The sequence below is a fragment of the Alosa alosa genome, chromosome 23 (assembly GCF_017589495.1).
Source record: "Alosa alosa isolate M-15738 ecotype Scorff River chromosome 23, AALO_Geno_1.1, whole genome shotgun sequence".
NCBI classification, from domain to species: Eukaryota; Metazoa; Chordata; class Actinopteri; order Clupeiformes; family Clupeidae; genus Alosa; species Alosa alosa.
In genome coordinates, this window is record NC_063211.1 from 15,147,059 (window position 1) to 15,165,751 (window position 18,693).

The window sequence follows — 18,693 nt, forward strand, 5'->3', positions numbered from 1 at the left end:
GTGAGTACATTCAGTTAATTTGAGCATACCTTGCATATGCAGGAAAGTTTTCAGACAAACAAGAAACATACGCTTTGTAAGCAGGCTTGCCTGAGAGACACTTAATTAAACCATTCTATAATTATGGTACCACATTGTCATGCCTATGCCTGAGTAAGTTTGGAATCTTGGACATGAGAGATAGGCCTATCAATAAAGCTGTGTAGGCCTACAAACGAGCAAGGCATTTGTGACATGCAGAAGGAGAAACTTAACCAGAACCTGGCAGTTCTCTACTTTGAAACATGCTGACCTGGCATGAGAAAAAAACATAACAAAGTCTCAGTGGCAAAAAAGTGCATAGTTGCAAAGTTAGTTGACCAGTTTATCTAGGTTACTCATCTTGGACTGCTGTCTGCATTTTTAAAACGTTCAACAATTGGCTTTTAACATAGCAAAACCATTAGCGATTCATTTTGATCATAATTAACAGAGTTTATGTGCTATCTGTCAACATCAGGATGATATTAGATTTTTTTTTTAAATTTGTCAATCAGTGAGAGACGGTCAGCACATCAGCCAGAATTCCACTGCTGTCATTAAATGCTTCTGAATTAGAGCGAATCATATTCACTCAAGCCTCCCTCACACTAGTATAGGTGGTACCCCTGCGTAAAGCCCTTGCTAGCTGTCACTGTTGACTCCTCCGCAACTGTACAGTTAGCTGTGTTGAATATGAAAGTTCCATCTCTGGTTCCTCACGAGCTAGCTGAAAACGACCGCTAGCATCATATTTCCTCATCGAGAAGAACTTTCTAGACGTCAGGTGGATGAAACAGTCGCTCAGCCTCACAGTACCAAAACAATGGCATGCGAAAGGTAGGGGGCAACTTTACCCAAACGACAGAGCTAAAAAGTGTTCCTTCTCGTTGGCGATCATTTAATGTTGTATAATGTGTTATTGCAGGAGTTTTCCTGATTCTTTCATAGACGCGGATCCACAGAAAGCTCTGGAGGTAACGTGAACGTTAGCAAACAAACCACTGTTAGCTTCTAACTGCTGGCTAGCTAGCAGGCCAGCTGGATATCCTGGCAAACAACAACAACGCTTTATAATCTGTGTTTGTATTGTGGTAGGGATTCACTTGTCATATTTCTGGGCCATACAAATTCCCAGCGCAGAATATTGCATGATCAGTGTTACATTAACGTCACCAGTTAACTGGCTAGTTCACACAGTCAATGCTCTCTAGCTAGCCTTATCGCAGTGCTAACTGGAGAGGCACTAGATGTTGTCAAATAGCAACATGCTGGAAGTTAGCAAGCTACTTATCACAACGTTACATTTAGCCAAGTAACAGGTAACTGTATCTGAGTTGACAGTTTAGACAGTTTGTTTGTTATGTGTAAATCTCTTTCAATTAGCTAAATTCTCTTTTAACCAGCTCTTACTTTTATACAGTTATACGAATCAATTGGCTAATGTTAGCCAGCTAATGATAGGCTACTTGGCTAACCTAACCTCTATGAAGTACCTGGCCTGGTCATTTATCAGAATTCACAAGAATGCATATTTAGGATGGTTGATAGTTACCAATTTGGTAGCATAGTACTATAACCAGTGTTGGGCAAGTTACTTCAAAAGCGTAATGCATTATTTATTACTTGTTACTGTCATCTCAAAGTAATTTGTTACATTACAATATTACTGTCTTTGGATTGTAAGGCATTACACTATGTTTACATTATTTTAACCAAAATAAGGAAATATGGATTTGGTGTTCTCAATAGATCTTCATGTGTTCAATGCAGCTCATTACACGGCAGGAGGTGACATAATGACTGAGCTAGGCATAAGGCTAACAAAAGAACAATATAATGGTTGCAGTTATGGCTCATGGGACAATGTAGGCCCCAAAGGTCACTCACAACTTAATATAGTAAAATATAGCCATAGTGAAATTGTATGTTGACTTTAAATGGTTCTCATCATTCCACTTACAGTGGTGTAAACTTTGAGAATAATGACTACTTTAGTTTGAGAATAATGACTACGATCTTTGTCTGTAAAAGCAACATTTTAGTTATTCTCACTGCTTGAAATGAGTATAGCTTAACCATGTTAGATCTGTTGCATGAATGGCAAAGATAACTCAAATTCCCTTTCTACAGTCATCTAAACAAGGCAATCAAATTCCAGGACCAGCATAGATTACTTTTTTTTAATTCTTGGATAATCTTCTCTGGTGCCAATTGAGCATTTCTCAATTTTGGATTAAAAAGCAAAGTAACTTCAGTTACTGAGAATTATACAGAGTAAAATATTACTGAAATTGTATTGGTAATGCCTTACATTACTGCATTACAGCAAAAAGCAATGCATTACTGTAATTACATTACTTTTTTAATGCATGACTCCCAACACTGACTATAACGTTGAACAATTGTTATTAACATGAGATGTTCACTTGATTGATGATTTACTGAACTAGCTAGTTAGTCACAACAAGCTAACTGGCATCCTCTATTTCCAGGAACTCAACGGGGCTTTAGGGGAATCATCTAATAATGCTGAATGGCTCTGTCAGCGGTCGTACGCCCACATTCTGCTTGAAAATTATACTCGTAAGTAATGTACGATATTTACTCTTACTTTATCACGGGCTCTTACACGCACAAACACACACATATACAGACGGGTCATTCCACGTCAATTCAACCAGGGCCCACGCACTTAGGTCTCAACAAATTCTGAAAAAATTACCAGGTGTACCTATGTTACCCAGGACTCTTTCGGCCTCTTTTTTTTTTGTCAAAGTTCACAAGCCCAAAGCACAAGAACTAAACCATGTAGAAGGCTCAAATTTTGCATGCTGATACATCAATAGGAATAGCATGTAGCAAAATTGTCACGTTTGGTCTGGATGATCCTGCATGGTCATAGCCGTCCCTTAAAGTTGATCAACATTTTATTGGAGTTTTTGGCTGGGCTCTGTTTAGGCCTTCAGAAGACATATTTGTACTCAACATAGGCTCTTGGTTTATTTCCCTTACTGAGATAAGTAGAAACACTCTCACAAAAAGCAATGAACAGAAAAGAAATCCCTTCAGGGTCTGAACAGCAGACCTCACAAGTTTGAAAAATCATTTTGGTTCTCATTTTCAGAGCACCCAAACTCCTTGTGGGAATATACAAAGGTTTTTTAAATATGTTTTTCTTTATTCTTCATGATCCTTTCTTTTTAAAAACACCAATTTGACTTGTCTTATGCAAATCCGTCTTTTTTATTTTCCACCCTGAACATGGGCAAAATGCACCATTGAGATCAATATGTTTTGTATAGAGTTACCACAGGTTACTCTATACAACCACAGGTGGCACTGTGGTAACAGAATTTTTTGAGACCTAAGTGCGTGGGCCCTGGTTGAATTGACGTGGAATGACCCACACTTGACTGTTCTAGTGCTATGAAAGTTGGTGCAAAAATCCTGAGCACATGCGACCATAGTCGCATAGATATTACAACGCAGCAGTAACAGCTTCTCAAATTCTTCAGTACAGATGCTTAAATCCAGCGCATATGGACCAAAAGTGATTTGTGTACCTGTAGGCCTGGAGTCAGGGGTGGTTGAGCATTAGACAACCCATGTGGCCCAGAGTTTAGACAACCTAGTATCTGTTTGTCTTAGTGCCTGTCACATAGTAGCACGGGAGGCATACCGGTAGTACATTGTATCTGTATTTGCATTGTGCATTGCATTCTGCCATTATGATATTACACAATGCTTTGCAGAATGTCTAGATTTTGACCATTTTGTGTGTGTGAGGCTGGGAGGCAATACTGCGTTCTTACATCGTGAGTTTCACATCGGTAGTAGACATTTTGTATGTATGTGCACCCGCATGTCTACATGTCTGTATGTATATGCCAGTTTGTGCGTGTGTGTACAAATCTGTGTGCACTGCCAGATTATATCAGATATTCTCCACATAAGTGGAGGGCCTTTTATGGTATAGAGACTGATGTCACCACTCCGCCATGAATGTGGTCTGTCAGCTGCATTTTGTGTAGGTTAGATAAAAACTAAAACTATGTAATTTCAGATGTAATCTTCTGTGTTTGTTTTTGTCTTTTTACAGGTGCTGCTGAGGATTCCAAAAAAGCCCAGCAGCTTCAGCCTGGACTAGCTCTCGCCTTTCTGAGAACAGGGTTTGTGGAATGCTATATGTCAATTGTAAAAACATTCCTGCTGTCAACATGTTCATTGTGGCCACTGACAGTAGGAAGAAATCCAGATATGATCTGTTATTGGTCCGAGTCAAGTTAGGCCTGGACACTTCCAAGAGTCTGCAGCTTCACCCTTGTGTAAATTAATTAAAACAATATGAAGAAAGGGAATGAGTCTTCTTTTAAACACAAAGGAAACTGGTCGTAAGAGGAACATAATGCCCTTTTGATAAAGTAAAAAGACTCAGTGTAACATCAAACAGCCCGTCAGTATTTTGACAATCAACGCATCTGAAGGAATCTGCTTGCGCAATTCCACTAGTAGGCTCCTTGCTTTACTAAAACCTGTGTGTGACTAGCAGAGTATAGCCTACACCTACATGCATTTTGCACTCGCCTATTATTTGAACTCATAGGCAAAGTGAAACTAACTTCACTGTGGTCTCGTAGTCATCGTCAAAACAGTTCTACACGGTTATTTACTTTCACTATTGACTGACAAGGGGTTACAATCGAAAATGTAGCCTGAGAAAATTCCAAACATGTTTCTTTTAATTTGCTCAGTAGAAGTGTGTTTACGAATAGCTCAACTAGCAACGCAAGGTGCTACAATATCACAAAGCTCAAATTGTCAAATAAACAACGCAAAACAGCATATGTGAAATATGTAGTTAAATTGGCCTACGCTACTGTATTTTAATGCCGGTAATAATGGTGGTATTTGGAGAGCCAATTATTTTCTGAGGTAGTACTCATTGAGAAATGTTTGAGAACCACTGTTCTAAGGCAATATCAGGCCTGACTGGAGGTTTAAGGAGACTTGAGGAGAATACAACCACATGTATTGATGTTTCTTATTTTAAGAAAGACTAAAACTAGTATAAATTTAAATAGTTTTTATTATATATATTTTTGTATAATTTGAAGGGATTATTTTGTTTTTTTTAATGAAACGTACACTCCTGGAGTACCTCTAGAGATAGTCCGTGTATCGCAGTTTGAAAACCACTGCCTTAGAAGACTTATCGGAACACTATGGCTTATTACACCTCTCTTTGTGTCTTTTTTCAGAATTGCTGAGTACCATCTGAACAACTTTACGTCTGCCCATGAGGCCCTGCTGGAAGGGCAGAAGCTTGAAGGTGAGTCTCTAACGTTTGGTTGGCCTCCGAGTGAAGTGTTGTCCAAACATTCGTAAAGCAACCCTTAAAGCGATGGTTCGGAGTAATTTCACCCTAGGGTCCTTTGCACCATGGGCCTGCCCTGATGAAGACAATGTGTCGAAACGCGTAGGCATGTAGCCAGAGTTTAATAAAGGCTTTTTAACTTTAGCAAGGAGTGCCTCAAAAGTTGTTTTTATCTTTCCTTTGCACCATGACCCCGAGCCAAACACCCTCCCAGAACCTTTTTTCCCTTGGTCAAACCCTGGTTGTGTAGTGCTGTTAGAAACTAATGACGTTCTGCAGTCGTAATGGAACCAACTTTTATCTCGTAAATTACCCCACTAATAAAGCCCTGAATGGTACGAAACTTCTACAGTAGTACAACTATGACCTTTAGTCCAATAACGAGGCATTAGAAAGTTTGTAAGTGCACCAGGAGTTTTAAGGAGTTTATTTAAATAACACTTGCCTGATTATCTGCTACTATACGGCTGCTTCAACGTTTCTTCCGTGATTTGGGAAAAGCCCATAAAAGTCCTGGCAGGAAGCATGCATAAGGATGTAGATCCAGGAATGCACTAATATTTTGTTCGTAGTCCAGTTTGCAACAATTATTAGTTAGCACTAAGTTGTAAACACTTCGGAAAAAAAATATTAAAAACTGGATATACCAAAAAACGTTGATGTAATCGCTTCCTGCCACTCCTGGTGCACTTACAAACTTTCTAATGCCTCGTTATTGGACTAAAGGTCATAGTTGTACTACTGTAGAAGTTTCGTACCATTGCGTATACAAGGAATTTGGTCTCTGCATTTATCCCATCTGTGAATTAGTGAAGCACACAGAGCACACGGTGTACAGACATTGAGGTGAAGCACACAATGAACACACAGTGAGGTGAAGCACACGCTAACCCAGTGAGCTGCCTTGCTACAGTGGCGCTTGGGGAGCAGTGAGGGGTTAGGTGCCTTGCTCAAGGGCACTTCAGCCATGGATGTGGGCATGGGAGAGCAGTGCTCAACCACTTCCCCGGCCCACATTTTACCTACTGGTCGGGGATCGAACCAGCAACCCTTTCAAGCTTGAAGCTCTAACCAGTAGGCCACGGCTGCCCCACAAAGTCTTGGGTTTAGGCCCCGACAGTAAACTAAAACTGTGTGTGTGTGTGTGTTGGAGGAGGAGGAGCGGGGGCTCATATGTGTGCGTGTTGTGTATGGCTGTGTGTGTATAAGTAAGTAATATTCTTTATATGCTTAAGGTGAGACACGGCAGGTGAAAACATAATTTGATTTCGAGATTTTAGGCTAGTTTGCTACCTTAACATGTATTCTCTCACACTACTACAACAAAAAGTCTGATTTACACATGTAGGTGTTTATTTCATCACATTTTTTCTACTTGTGCCAGTATATTTCACCAAAAGTTAGCATTCTAACGGAACATGCACTACCGCAACCATTCTTTGAAATATATCATATCTGGTATCGTTGTAAAAGTTTCTCTCTCCTGCATTGTTGATATATTGTTCCTAGCCTGTTTTATGTTACATTTTATTCCTAAAAACATTTTTTTAAGGCTATTAGCAATATTCCCTGATTTACTGAATAACTAAAAGAGATATCCGTAATTCCCTCTCTAAAAGACTAAAAGATTTTTTAACCTGGCTTTATCCAATGTTCTGATTTTGTTTTTAAAGTTTATGCAAATCATTGCATATTTAATTAGATCATGCATAATTTGCATAGTTAAACATTAAATTATAGAAAACTTGTACAGTAATATTTTTTTTTCCATATTTATGCAAGTAATTAACTGGGGAAGTTTCATAGTAATATCTGCTTTTTACCCTATTCACCTGTAGTCTCGCCTTAATTAATGATTATTTTTATAAGCAAGAAAGATATAAACAACCATCAAACAGTACCGAAAATCAAATTGAATCGAATAGTTTAAGATGAGTTGGAGAAAATAGTCCAATCTTTTATGATTAAAACATGTTATGTATAATGCTAAAGGCCCCTACACAGGCACACAGGCAGTGCTACGCTATGAATATTTTCAATGGCTTGCACACACAAGTCTGGTCTGCCGCTGTGCCGAGCACACCGCAAACGGCGTTCAACCATGTTGTGCTTTGACCGCGTCATGCTGTAAATCATGGCTTTTCTGCTCTGAGCCTGGCGGCAAGTAGAAGAAAAATCTTTGGGTCATAGCACAACTAAGAGAAACATAGCGGCAAGTGCAGCGCGTGCCGCGTATAATGTGGAGGGACCTCAAGCCTGACCTTAGCCACCAATCAGCCAGCTCCTCATCTTAAATCTGGTATTAGTGGTTTTATAAATAAGGACTGTGAATTCTACACACTTATACATGAATTCAGTATATTTGAGTTGTTCCATGGAAGCTCAGGTAATGTTCCATAGATACAATTACATCAGATCATCTGTAATAATTCTATAAAAGGGCACTATGGCACATCAGGTAGTCATTATGTGTGTGTACTTTTTCCATGCTTCAACAACTTTCAGTCCCCTCCCTTGGCTGACAAATGGTACCATACAACTGACTTCAGCATAAGGGGCTACTGGTTCAGAGAAGTTTGATTGAAATGTGTATAATCTCTTTGACATGTGCTTGCAGAGGTTGACGCAGAGACAATGTGGCTAGGGTCAGGAGGTCAGAGGAGCTTTAGTGTTTCAAAGGCCCAATCTGCTACTCAACCCTTTTCTTCTTGTCATCTGTCTTTCCGTTTAACTTGAATTTGTTTCATACATATTCAACCGAATTTTGCTGTAAATTTGTAAATTGACATTCAGTTTTTATGATACAAATTTATGCTACGTTTGTGGTAAACTGTCTTAGTAAATCCCTTGGTATACAGCATCTAGCTTGTTTGCACCACACGATAAAGACAAATTATGTTGATGTTGATACGTACTTGGCCATAAACCTTCTTCTTAACCTGATTCTGATCTTCATTTTGATTCTCTCTGTTCCTCAGGCTCCAATGACTTGTTCCAGACGTGGATAAACCGCTGTGAGGAGGCAAAGCAGAGTAAGTCTAATACCTTGTTGCTGATTACAGGTGCCAGTTTAATGTCTGTGATGTGTAAGAATTTAGTAGAGCTAGCCTACATGGTTTGGCAGTAGACCCAGTAGTGACTTTAAATTCACTGATCTTTGATCACTGTCCACATTTCCACTCAGTTATAAAGATGCAATAAGTAACCAGGGTGCATCATGGGACACTGCCTTTATCTCAGAATGGTAGATATTCCGAGAGAGTCATGTTATTTCTCTTTTCATAGAAACATTTTTGTTAAAAGGTAAGAATAAGAAATCCTCATTCAAGGTCTGTGCATGTCGAACCCTATTCATAAATTTGTATTGTGAATATTATATTGTGAACAGTTTCACCTTCAAACACTGTGGTTGCAGTTAATTAGATTTAGTTGATTAGTTTCTTTGTAAGATGACCCTGGGAGTGCAGAATAGAATGGATTAGAATGATAATTACACAGATTCGTAAATAAATTGAAATGAAAGTATTGCATAAAGTGATATTCAATTTGCCATTACCTGAGCCATGAAAGACATTTACATTCATCTAGCTATAAGGACAATTTTTATTCAGATTGAATACTGAAGCTTGTGGTGGATTTTGAAACCTCTACTCTTTTATTACTTTCCCTAAATCTAAACTGATAAGTAGTATACCAGTCCAAACCTATGGATCCTGACTTGCATTCCACCTAGCAAGTTAAAGAAACTGCATAAAATCACAAAATTTGACCTTCTGATGCTTGAATTGAACACAGGGAGAGTTGTCTTTGTTTTGAATGAAAGGGGGTAAACCGCTACAGAAATCGGCTTAAAAGCAGCAAGTTGGCTGCTGACTAGCCTCCTGTTTAGGAGAGCCTGAGCCCTTAAGGGCAGGCCTCGACTCAACCCGACCTGACACAACACCGTCATGTCCCGTGCAGTCCCAACACAACCAGACAAGCTGCCCAAGGTCAAGGACTCCACACTTCTGGGTCTATTAGTGACACTGGCCGCCTATAACCACGTGGACAGCTTGAACAGCTCGTCTGCACCATATACCGTTTCGCTGTGCTGTGCTGTGCTGTGCTGTGCTGTGCTGTGCTGTGCTGTGCTGTGCTGTGTTGTGTTGTGTTCTGCTCTGCTCTGCACTGCACTGTACTGTACTGTAGATTGGACGGTGCATCATTTCCTCTGGTTGGCGCAGCTGACTGGATGAAGAAGTGCAGCGGAATAGATGGTTTCTATCTTGGTCAGGCGTTTGAATAGTTTAGCCCCCCCATACTGTTGTGGTAGATGCCACACGTGGACTCCAGAGATGCAGGGGGATGAAAGCACATCACCTCCTGCAGAGTGCTGAACGGATGTTTTTAAAATAACAACAAAAAAAGCAACCCGTGCACCGGTGACGCCGCACGCAACTGAAAATGTTTAAGAATTAAATATAATGGAATAATAAAACGGTTCTCGTGCAGGAAGGGACAAGGTTGAGAAGGGGGGACACAGGACAAAGTTTCAAAGAACAAAAAACTAAATTTGTCCAAATAAATAAACAGTTTGTTATTTATCCATCGGGTTTCTCACAGTTCATCTAAGTTGATACAGCTCATTAGAATAACCATTAAAAATGCAAGAGCCGTGATTGTCATGTTATTAAGTGTGGGGACCATCTGTGGTAAACACGCCAGCCAGACTGGGAGATGTGGTACAAAGGGAGCGGCGAGGCAGAGAGAGTTCCCCTCCTCCTCTGCCTCCTATTCCCCTCAGTGCGTCTTTTGCGGAGCTGGCAGTCTGGTTATTGTTGAGAGAGGCTTATCCCTTTCATGTTTTAAAAAGTGAAATTATTTACCGCCATCGCGCCCGATTCCTTTCGCGCGCTCTCTAGCTCATTCAGCTCACACTCCCACTTTCTCTATCTGGGTGTGTGTGTGTGTGTGTGAGATCTCCGTATAGATCAAAACTAGATGTGTTCTGAGTTAGGAGTCCCATACCTACATATAAACACACACACACACATATAAACACACACATCCATTTTCCCCATTTCTGTGCGTCTCCTGCCTCACTCTGTATATAAAAACCCTTCAATAATTTATTAGACATAACAGCTTAATCCAAAGGAAAAAAGCATATTTAGTCTGTTTGTGGTGTGCTTGGAATGGTAAACAGCTCTCCTCTCTCTGTGCATTTTTAAAAAGAGAGAGAGAGAGAGAGAGAGAGATGATTCCACATGCTTGCTATCTCACAGTGACCCACTGACATGAAGCTTCAGAGGCAGCTGAATGCAGAGAAGCGAAGGGGCTGGCTTGAGGGAATCACTGTATTTGTGTGTGTCTCTGTGTGTGTGTGAGAGAGTGTGTGTGTGTGTGTGTGTGTGAGAGAGAGATTGTTTCTGTATGTGAGTGTGTTTTTTGTTTCTGTTTGTGTGAGAGTGTGTGTGTGTGTGTGTGTGTGTGTGTGTGTGTGTAAGCTCTGCCTAGGAACCACAGCTGTGTGTGGGCTTTCTGTTGTCTCCCTCAATTGTGTATTGCTAGGCGCCTACTCTACATGTGTGGGTATTGGAGAACTCATTCCCTCTATGAACGAAACTGCCCACAGTATTCAGTATCTCTGAAACATTTCCCTTGAGTAAAGTGTAGTGAACTTCAGTTTAAGGGGCAATTAGACCTTATATGTAAAATTTGAGATTGTTATGCCTGCTGGCGAGAAATCCTGAGCTTCCCTGTTGATGGAGGGAAAACATGTAAAGTGATGGTTAAGGCCACACAAAACAGACTAAAACGTAATTGTTTTTCAAACAATCTTGCTGAATTGTTAAAAAGGTATGAGGTGCTAATTTTGTTTGTGTGTTTGTGTTTCTAACTATTTCAGCAGAGCAGGCTCAGAATGCAGCCACAAATACGGTAAGCTTTCAGTTCATCTTTGAACTACTGTAGATGTACTGCAGAGCGGTACATAATATGACCGCCGCCCAGTCCAGCACATTTTTTCCACAAAAATAAATCACGCTGAAAGGCCTATATGATTCTAACTAAATTGCATTATCCACACTCAATTCTCACTGGTATCTGCTAGACAACAAGTACCAAAACATGATTAGTTCATAAATTTCACATGTAAAATTCAGTTTATACAACCCCACCTCCATCTTGCCTGTTCATAATTCTGAGAAATTCTTGAATTGTGTGCATGTACATGTTTATGTTATGTGTGTGTGCGTGCATGCTTGTGTGTGTGCCTGCGTATGTGCCTGTGCATGCAAGCGCACATATGTCTACTGTGTGATTACGTATGATTACTGTGAATGTATGTGTGTGTGTGTATCTGTTTGTGCACATGTGTGCACATGAAATGGGTTAACATGACCCCTGGAGGCAAACATACTGAAAAAAATGGTCATCCTAGTCCCTACAGTTCTCAAGATATTCACAGAGAACTGTGTCTGCCCTACCCTCCTTTCGGGGGGTCCAGTCCAGTGGAGGGGCTACAGATCAAAACGAAAAACGACGGTTCCATGCTATCCATGTGGGGTTACATGCCCACCAAGTTTTGTGTACCCCGGTCTTTCAGTGTCCCGGGAATCCTTGTTGGTGTACATCACTAAATGTACACATACATTATTTTATTGTAAGGCCCCCCATGAACAAAAGTACACAAAACTTGGCATGCATTCGGAGGGTGTCATAATGATCCTACACTTTTAATTTCGTGCAGTTTTGACCTTGTCAGCCAGAGATATTGTGATGAAAACACCTAATATTTTGCTTTTTTAATTTTTAACTAGGTGGCTTATAAATGAAATAAGTGGTAATGGGATGGGTTGACATGCCCCTTAAGACCAACATACATAAAAAGGTGGACCTCCTAGGCCCCACGGTTCTCGAGATATTCACAGAAAACTGTCTCCGCCACCTACAGGCCAGTTGGTGTATAGTAACATAAATTAATTTATTGTGTGGCCCCCCATGAACGGAATTCCACAAAACTTGGCGTGCATACAGAGGGTGTCATAATGATCCTACACTTCCAATTTCGCAGTTTTGACTATGTTAGGTCACAGATACCTGCAATTACAACACCTCATTTTTACTTTTTGTGTTTAACTAGGTGGCTATACATGAAATGAGTGGTTATGGAATGGGTTGACATGGCCCCTTGAGATCAACATACAAAAAAAAAAAAGGTCCTAAACCCTACGGTTCTCGAGATATCCATGTGGGGTTACATGCCCACCACGTTTCGTGTACCCCGGTCTTTCAGTGTCCCGGGAATCCTTGACGGACATTTGGGCATGCGAAAAAGAAAAGAAAAAAAATCTGACTAAACCTATATGAACGCCGCTTCTTGTTTTCTTTATCTTTGTGAATCTCCTCCATGATCAGTCAGTAATTGTCACTCCAGTTATGTGAGTGAAACCAAAGTCCTTTTAGGCAAGTCCCTCCACTCGGCGGCCATTTGACAACGCTTTTTGGGCACTCGTAGGGCATCCATTTCGCAGAAATCTTGGCGGCATAAGGCTTCAAGACACCAATCTTGCTCCAGCGGCGAAATCACAACACATGATTGGCACGATGTCTTCACAATACACCACATGATTGGCTCAATGTATTCACATGTCGACGTTTTGCCGAGGAAGGGGTGGGATATGTGTAGACAACGGTCATATTGGCGTGACAAACTAGCCGCATGCCTTTCTATGGAGTATTTTTTGAGTGCTGTGTCTCCACATTAGAAAGTTGCTGGTGAAACTACCACCGTGACGGTAAGATGCACTCTCCCCAATTGGGCAGATGAGATGTCCAGTGGTCTAGTCTAGATTTTCAGGACTGTGGGTTCTTTAAATTGCATTTATACTCGCATTGAAGTCCTGACAGTATCCTGAGATTGTCCAGAGAGACTGTGTAAGACAATTCAAATGTCTTGGTGAATTTTACCCAGACATCACTCGGCCTTCACCTTTCCAGCTTCCTTAGTGTAAAATCAGGAAAATGTCTCTCAGTCAGGAAAAAAACTCTTCAGTAGTTCGTCTCCGCAGCTTTTTGAAAGCTATTTACAAGAAAACGACTCTTAAGTGGTCAAATAAAATGCTTTATGAACACAAGCCCAGGTCTTCAGGGTTTACCTAACCATTGGCACAGCTTAGATCTCCAGCATGATGTTGGTTCTCCATAGTGGTGTTGATGCTGCAGAATGGGGTTGGTTCTCCAGAATGGTGTTGGTTCTCCTAATCCCTCCTCAGCAGAGATCTGATGAGAAAGACCAGCTCCTCAAGAGCCTCCTTATATCCCTAGCTTATCATTCTGATTGAGGAAATCTGTGCCAAGTTCACAGATTCATCTGATCCTGTGACGTTTCCCTTTCATTAATCAGAAGCTTAAATGGGATTTGATGCCCAGAAAACGATCCTTTCATCTTGCTAATTTTTATTTTTTATTTTTTTTTAATGCATTTTGATGATTGTCCCATTTAAAAAATATGTTTACGCCGTCAAATTATCCACCACTGGATCTCCAGAGAAACGGGTGACATGCGTGTCGGCTCCATGTCAGAAAAATTACGAAGATTTGTGTTAGCTTATGCATTATGCCTCTCCAAAGCATGAAAAATTAAACCATCTCACCATGGTCATTTTTTTTTAGATGTCTTTCTAATGCATTCGCTCACTCGCAAACAAGGGAGCTGTTCTGCATATGCCTGTTGTTGTTATGTGTGTGTGAGTTCGTGCGCATCGGGTTTAAATTTTTTAGAGTTGGACTCTCCAACACCCTTTTACACCCCCACTGGCCTTGTACCGTTCATGTACAGACTTCCATCTCACACATTGCTCCCTGGTTTTATGTTTGTTATTTAGTAATGGGAATCAAGCTGTCTTTTTCATGACACTGTCTCCCGTTTTCCAACATTTTATGTTGTGCCTTATGAGCCTATTTCAAAGAGGCTGTCGACTCAGGGCTAAACAAATTGCAGTGCCATGTGCTTTTCAGGCATTTTTATAGACTACCACAGTGGGGCGCTCTTGCTCTCAGTATACTCAGCACCCCAGAGTGGCACATTGTCTTCTGCAGTAGTCCCTCTGCTATTTTTAGGGTGTTCATCCTTTTACCATTTTGGTTTGCTTGTCTGGCGTGTTTACATTTTTCTGTGTGTGTGTTTTGTTTGGTTGTTTGTTAGTTACATCCCCCCCCCTTTTGTCTGGAAATGGTCCAGGCTATAATTTTTCTGACTTTTTCTCTCCACAGCAACCCGCTGCCCCACTGCCTGTCAAGTGAGTACAACAACAGCACGGCGAAGCTTGGCTCCCACTGAGCCGTATAGTACCAAAAACACAATGGCCACTGTTCGCATGCCTGTGTGCCTTGCATTTAGAGAGATCTACAACAATGCCAGATATAGCCAAGCTGCAGTACATCACAATATGTGCTCCAGTTTGGACTTGCCCATATAAGCTCTCGCTGAATTGTCCTCGTTCTCTTCGAGCCAGATTCTTCATCACCTTATTGTTGGAAGCGAGCCTTGGCTCCGAGCGACGCATCTGTTCTGTATTTTTTTTCTTTTTCTTTTGTCTTCTCATTCATTGCTATATTTATGGTTTTGAGGAAAGCAAATATACAAAAAAAAGAGCAAAACAAAAATGCTTAGAATGATGACTGTTTTTATTATGTCCATGACCGAACTTAAAACCTTTTCTGCCCCTGATAAGGCATGACTGGTACCAGACTGAATCACAAGTCATTGTCACCATCATGCTTAAGGGCGCCAATAACGAGGACGTCAGGGTCAGTTTCGAGGAGAAAGAGGTAACTCTGTCCACTTAACTCTCAGCCTGTGTGTGTGTGTGTGTCTGTCTGTCTGTCTGTGACTGTGTGTGTGTGTGTCTTTTATGAGGCTGTGGCCTCGGGGTGCAGGACATTGATATTGCACCATTGTAACAGCAGCTAGCACCGACTTAAGAACACTGAACAGGGCTGAGATGGTGTCGTCCGTGAGGAATGGAGTCCCCTTCTTATCTAGTCCCGGGCTGGCCGGCTGAAGTGTTCGCTCCTCTTGTTTGAGTTGATAAGTATGACAGAAGAGCCTCGCCGGCCTGTGCATGGTCACGGTGTGTCCCTCTGCTGCTCAACACCGCAGCACAGGAATCTGACAGATAAACACGCCAATTCTCCTCTGCCTTTTTTTTTGTTTGTTTTGTTAATTAATCATTGTTTAATTAATTAAACAGCCAGGTGGCAGACCAGGAGGGATTTTGGCCCCTGTGTGTGTGTGTGTGTGTGTGTGTGTGTCTGTCTGTCTGTCTGTCTGTCTGTCTGTCTGTCTGTCTGTGTGTGTGTTTTATCCAGGCTCTCCACAGTTGATGACAGGCGTTAATACCCCACGCACTCATGCACACGTGGCCGCCATGCAAGCCGCCGAGATAAAAGGGGAGAGATAGAGGGGGGAGGAGGTGGAGAGATGAACAATTATGAAAATAAGCGCAACCCCCCCTTTATCCACCCCCACCCCCCTAAAAAAATAAAGGAAGAGAAAGAAAGTAGAGGCGGGTGGGGGTGGGGACAAAAATCAAAGTATAGGGCCGTTGTTTGATCTGCTCTATAAATTAATTACAGAAAATGTGAGTTTTGTGTTATAATTTGGTTGCAAATGAGATGGAGAGCAGATGAAATATGGATGCGCGGTATCTGGGGAATCTGCCCGCGGGCGGCTACTCATGCTGCCATCGCTGCTGCTGCCGCTGAGGAGTGCTGGTCTCCCACAGGCCCCCGGCAGACACTCCGGTAGGGGGTGGTGGGAGGGGGGGGTGCGCCAGCGTTTCTCCCCCAGAGAGCGGCCGAGGGGACTGAGGAGGATGGGGACGAGGATGAGTATGGGGAGGACAGGAGGTGGTTGTAGAGATGACAGCGCCTCAGTGTAAAACTCCCCTGCACTGTCACCACTGTGTCACATAGGCATACACACACACACACACACACATTTACTAGACGCTCTCACCACACCTTTCACACACACACGCACACACTCACATCTGACACGCTCACCACACCTTCACACACAGCCTTACACACACACACAAAGACATACACACACATCGGACACACTCACCACACATTTACACACATGCATACTCACTCAAACACACACACTCACACACACGCACGCACGCTCGGACTCACCACAGGGGGGCGGTTTAGGGGCCCCTGCGCTGGCCCCAGGCATCCCCCGTGTTCCCGCCCGGAGCCTGTAAACACAGCCAGAGGCAGCTGCACACTTCAGCCCGCCGTGGGACCCGATTACCACAGTTAGGTTCCAAAGATGGTATCTGAGCTAAGAGAGTGTGTGTGTGTGTGTGTGTGTGTGTGTGTGTGTGTCTTGTGTGTGTGTGTGTGTGTGTGTGTGTGTGTGTGTGTGTGTGTGTGTGTGTGTGTGTGGAGTAAAGTAAAGTGTAGGAGTGGATGTATATAGAAATGTTCCATGGCTAGAATTATTGATGGTGACCTTTAGATTACATCCGTTACAAACTTATTTAGTACTTCTGCTATGGGGGGAAAAAGAGAAAACGCTAAATTGTTGTGGAGTACTTTGCTTTGAGACTGTTGAACAGGCAGTGGAACTACTGCTTTCATAGATGTGTTTTGTGGGAGGGCAGGAACAGAGTTTTCCCCCTGCAAGGAGCTGCGAAATCTTCATAAATGATTCAGCAACCGCTCTGCTCTCACCAGAAGAGTGAAACGAGATGCGCCTCTCTCTTCTTTCCCTCACTCTTCTCTCTCCGCTATCTCCCACGCTCTTCCTCTCTCTCTCTCTCTCTCTCTCTCTCATACAGTTGTCAGCGTCTGTGAAGCTGGCGTCGGGAGAAGACTACTGCCTTAAGTTGTGCCTCCTGCACGCTGTGGTCCCCGAGCAGTGCACTTACCGGATCCTCTCCACCAAGGTCTGCTCCTCCTCCCCGCCCTGCACTCGCCACTTCACACTCGGCTACAGCCACCACTGCAGCCAGCACTCACACACTCACAAAGACACACACACACACACACACACAAAGACACACACACACAAGCATGCAGGCACTTCACTCACTCACAAACACAGACACTAACTCCCTCTCTTTGATACACACTCACTCACACCCATACACATCCATACATGCACAGCATTTTACATCATATGCTTAGTTATAGAACATGATGTCTGTGCTTTAGCATATTCAGATATGGGGCACCAGCTTCATTTTCAATAGTCCTTTCCCTTCATTAGCTGTCCCTTCACTGTGTCTATGTCTAATATTTATCCTGTCATATCTCAGATTGTCATAGATCTGATACAGACAAGCGATGACTCAGTTGAATTCATATTCTAATGCACTCCATCCTATTGTTCTACCCTTGTAAATCACCTTGGATCAAAGCATTAGTTAAATGAATAAAAATAAATGTATTGGTCCTCTCTGCTGGTAAGGCTTTGCTTTTGCAAATGGGGTCTTTGAAGTGCTGCCATGCCCCCGAATGCTGTTGTTTGCCCAGTAAATTGGGTATAAGTGTTCCTATCCCAAACGTGGCTGCTCTCTGCCGCTCAGTGTGCGGCGTGGCACCAGCGGCTGCAGGCTTGAAGTCCTGTGGGTGCTCTCTTTCGGCCTGTGCCAGTGGGTCTTAGTGCTGCTAAGCAGACGAGCATGATGCCAGTCTGCCATGCGTTAAAGCCTGTCTCTCTTCCACTCCTCCTGTTCATGCAGCATATCCAATGAAACCCTCCATCTACATTGCTCACCCCCCCCCTCTAAAACAAGGCTCTTGCTAATGAAGATGCCTGCATGCCAGCCAGTCAGCCACACAGGCACGCTTCAAACACGGTCGTCCAAACACGCATGTTTACAACCTATCAAGGCTCGTTTGAAGTGTGCCCTCTAGTGACAACCGTTCCCATTTAAAAAAGGGGATCACATAAAATTGTCTGTAAGAAACAAGCTTGACTTTTTATTTTGTGTGTATGTGTGTGCTCTTATGTGCACTTACAGGCCATTAACGCCCAGCCGCCGCGACGCTAACGAGTTGCGTTTGAGGATTTAATTGCTTCTCAGTGGGAGGGGGGCCAGCATGGGTAGGGTTCATTGCTTGGTAATGAGAGGGCCATTTCAGTGGCCCTCCGTTGGGGAATTAATGACTAGCCGCCCGCTCATGAAACACACTACCACAACGTAGCATCAAGGAACGGCACCAGGCCGGGGGTGTGTGTAATGAAGACGCCCAAGATGGCAAGGATTCAGGCATGATCTTAAAGAGCGAAGATGACG

General features: G+C 42.5%; 1 protein-coding gene across 2 annotated transcripts in view; it reads left to right on the forward strand.

The window, feature by feature from the left end:
• The first annotated feature begins 620 nt into the window (after positions 1-620).
• sugt1 (SGT1 homolog, MIS12 kinetochore complex assembly cochaperone) overlaps positions 621-18,693 on the forward strand; it is a 28,453-nt gene continuing 10,380 nt past the window's right edge. Inside the window, exons 1-10 of one of the 2 annotated variants that reach the window (XM_048235603.1) lie at positions 621-858; positions 947-995; positions 2,514-2,604; positions 4,121-4,190; positions 5,280-5,350; positions 8,374-8,427; positions 11,286-11,314; positions 14,651-14,676; positions 15,112-15,208; positions 17,230-17,337. In XM_048235603.1, the coding sequence (XP_048091560.1) occupies positions 845-858; positions 947-995; positions 2,514-2,604; positions 4,121-4,190; positions 5,280-5,350; positions 8,374-8,427; positions 11,286-11,314; positions 14,651-14,676; positions 15,112-15,208; positions 17,230-17,337 (609 nt within the window). In that variant the 5' untranslated portion in view covers positions 621-844. Of the gene's footprint in view, positions 859-946; positions 996-2,513; positions 2,605-4,120; positions 4,191-5,279; positions 5,351-8,373; positions 8,428-11,282; positions 11,315-14,650; positions 14,677-15,111; positions 15,209-17,229; positions 17,338-18,693 lie in introns of both variants that reach the window. The other variant, XM_048235602.1, reaches the window with a different exon arrangement.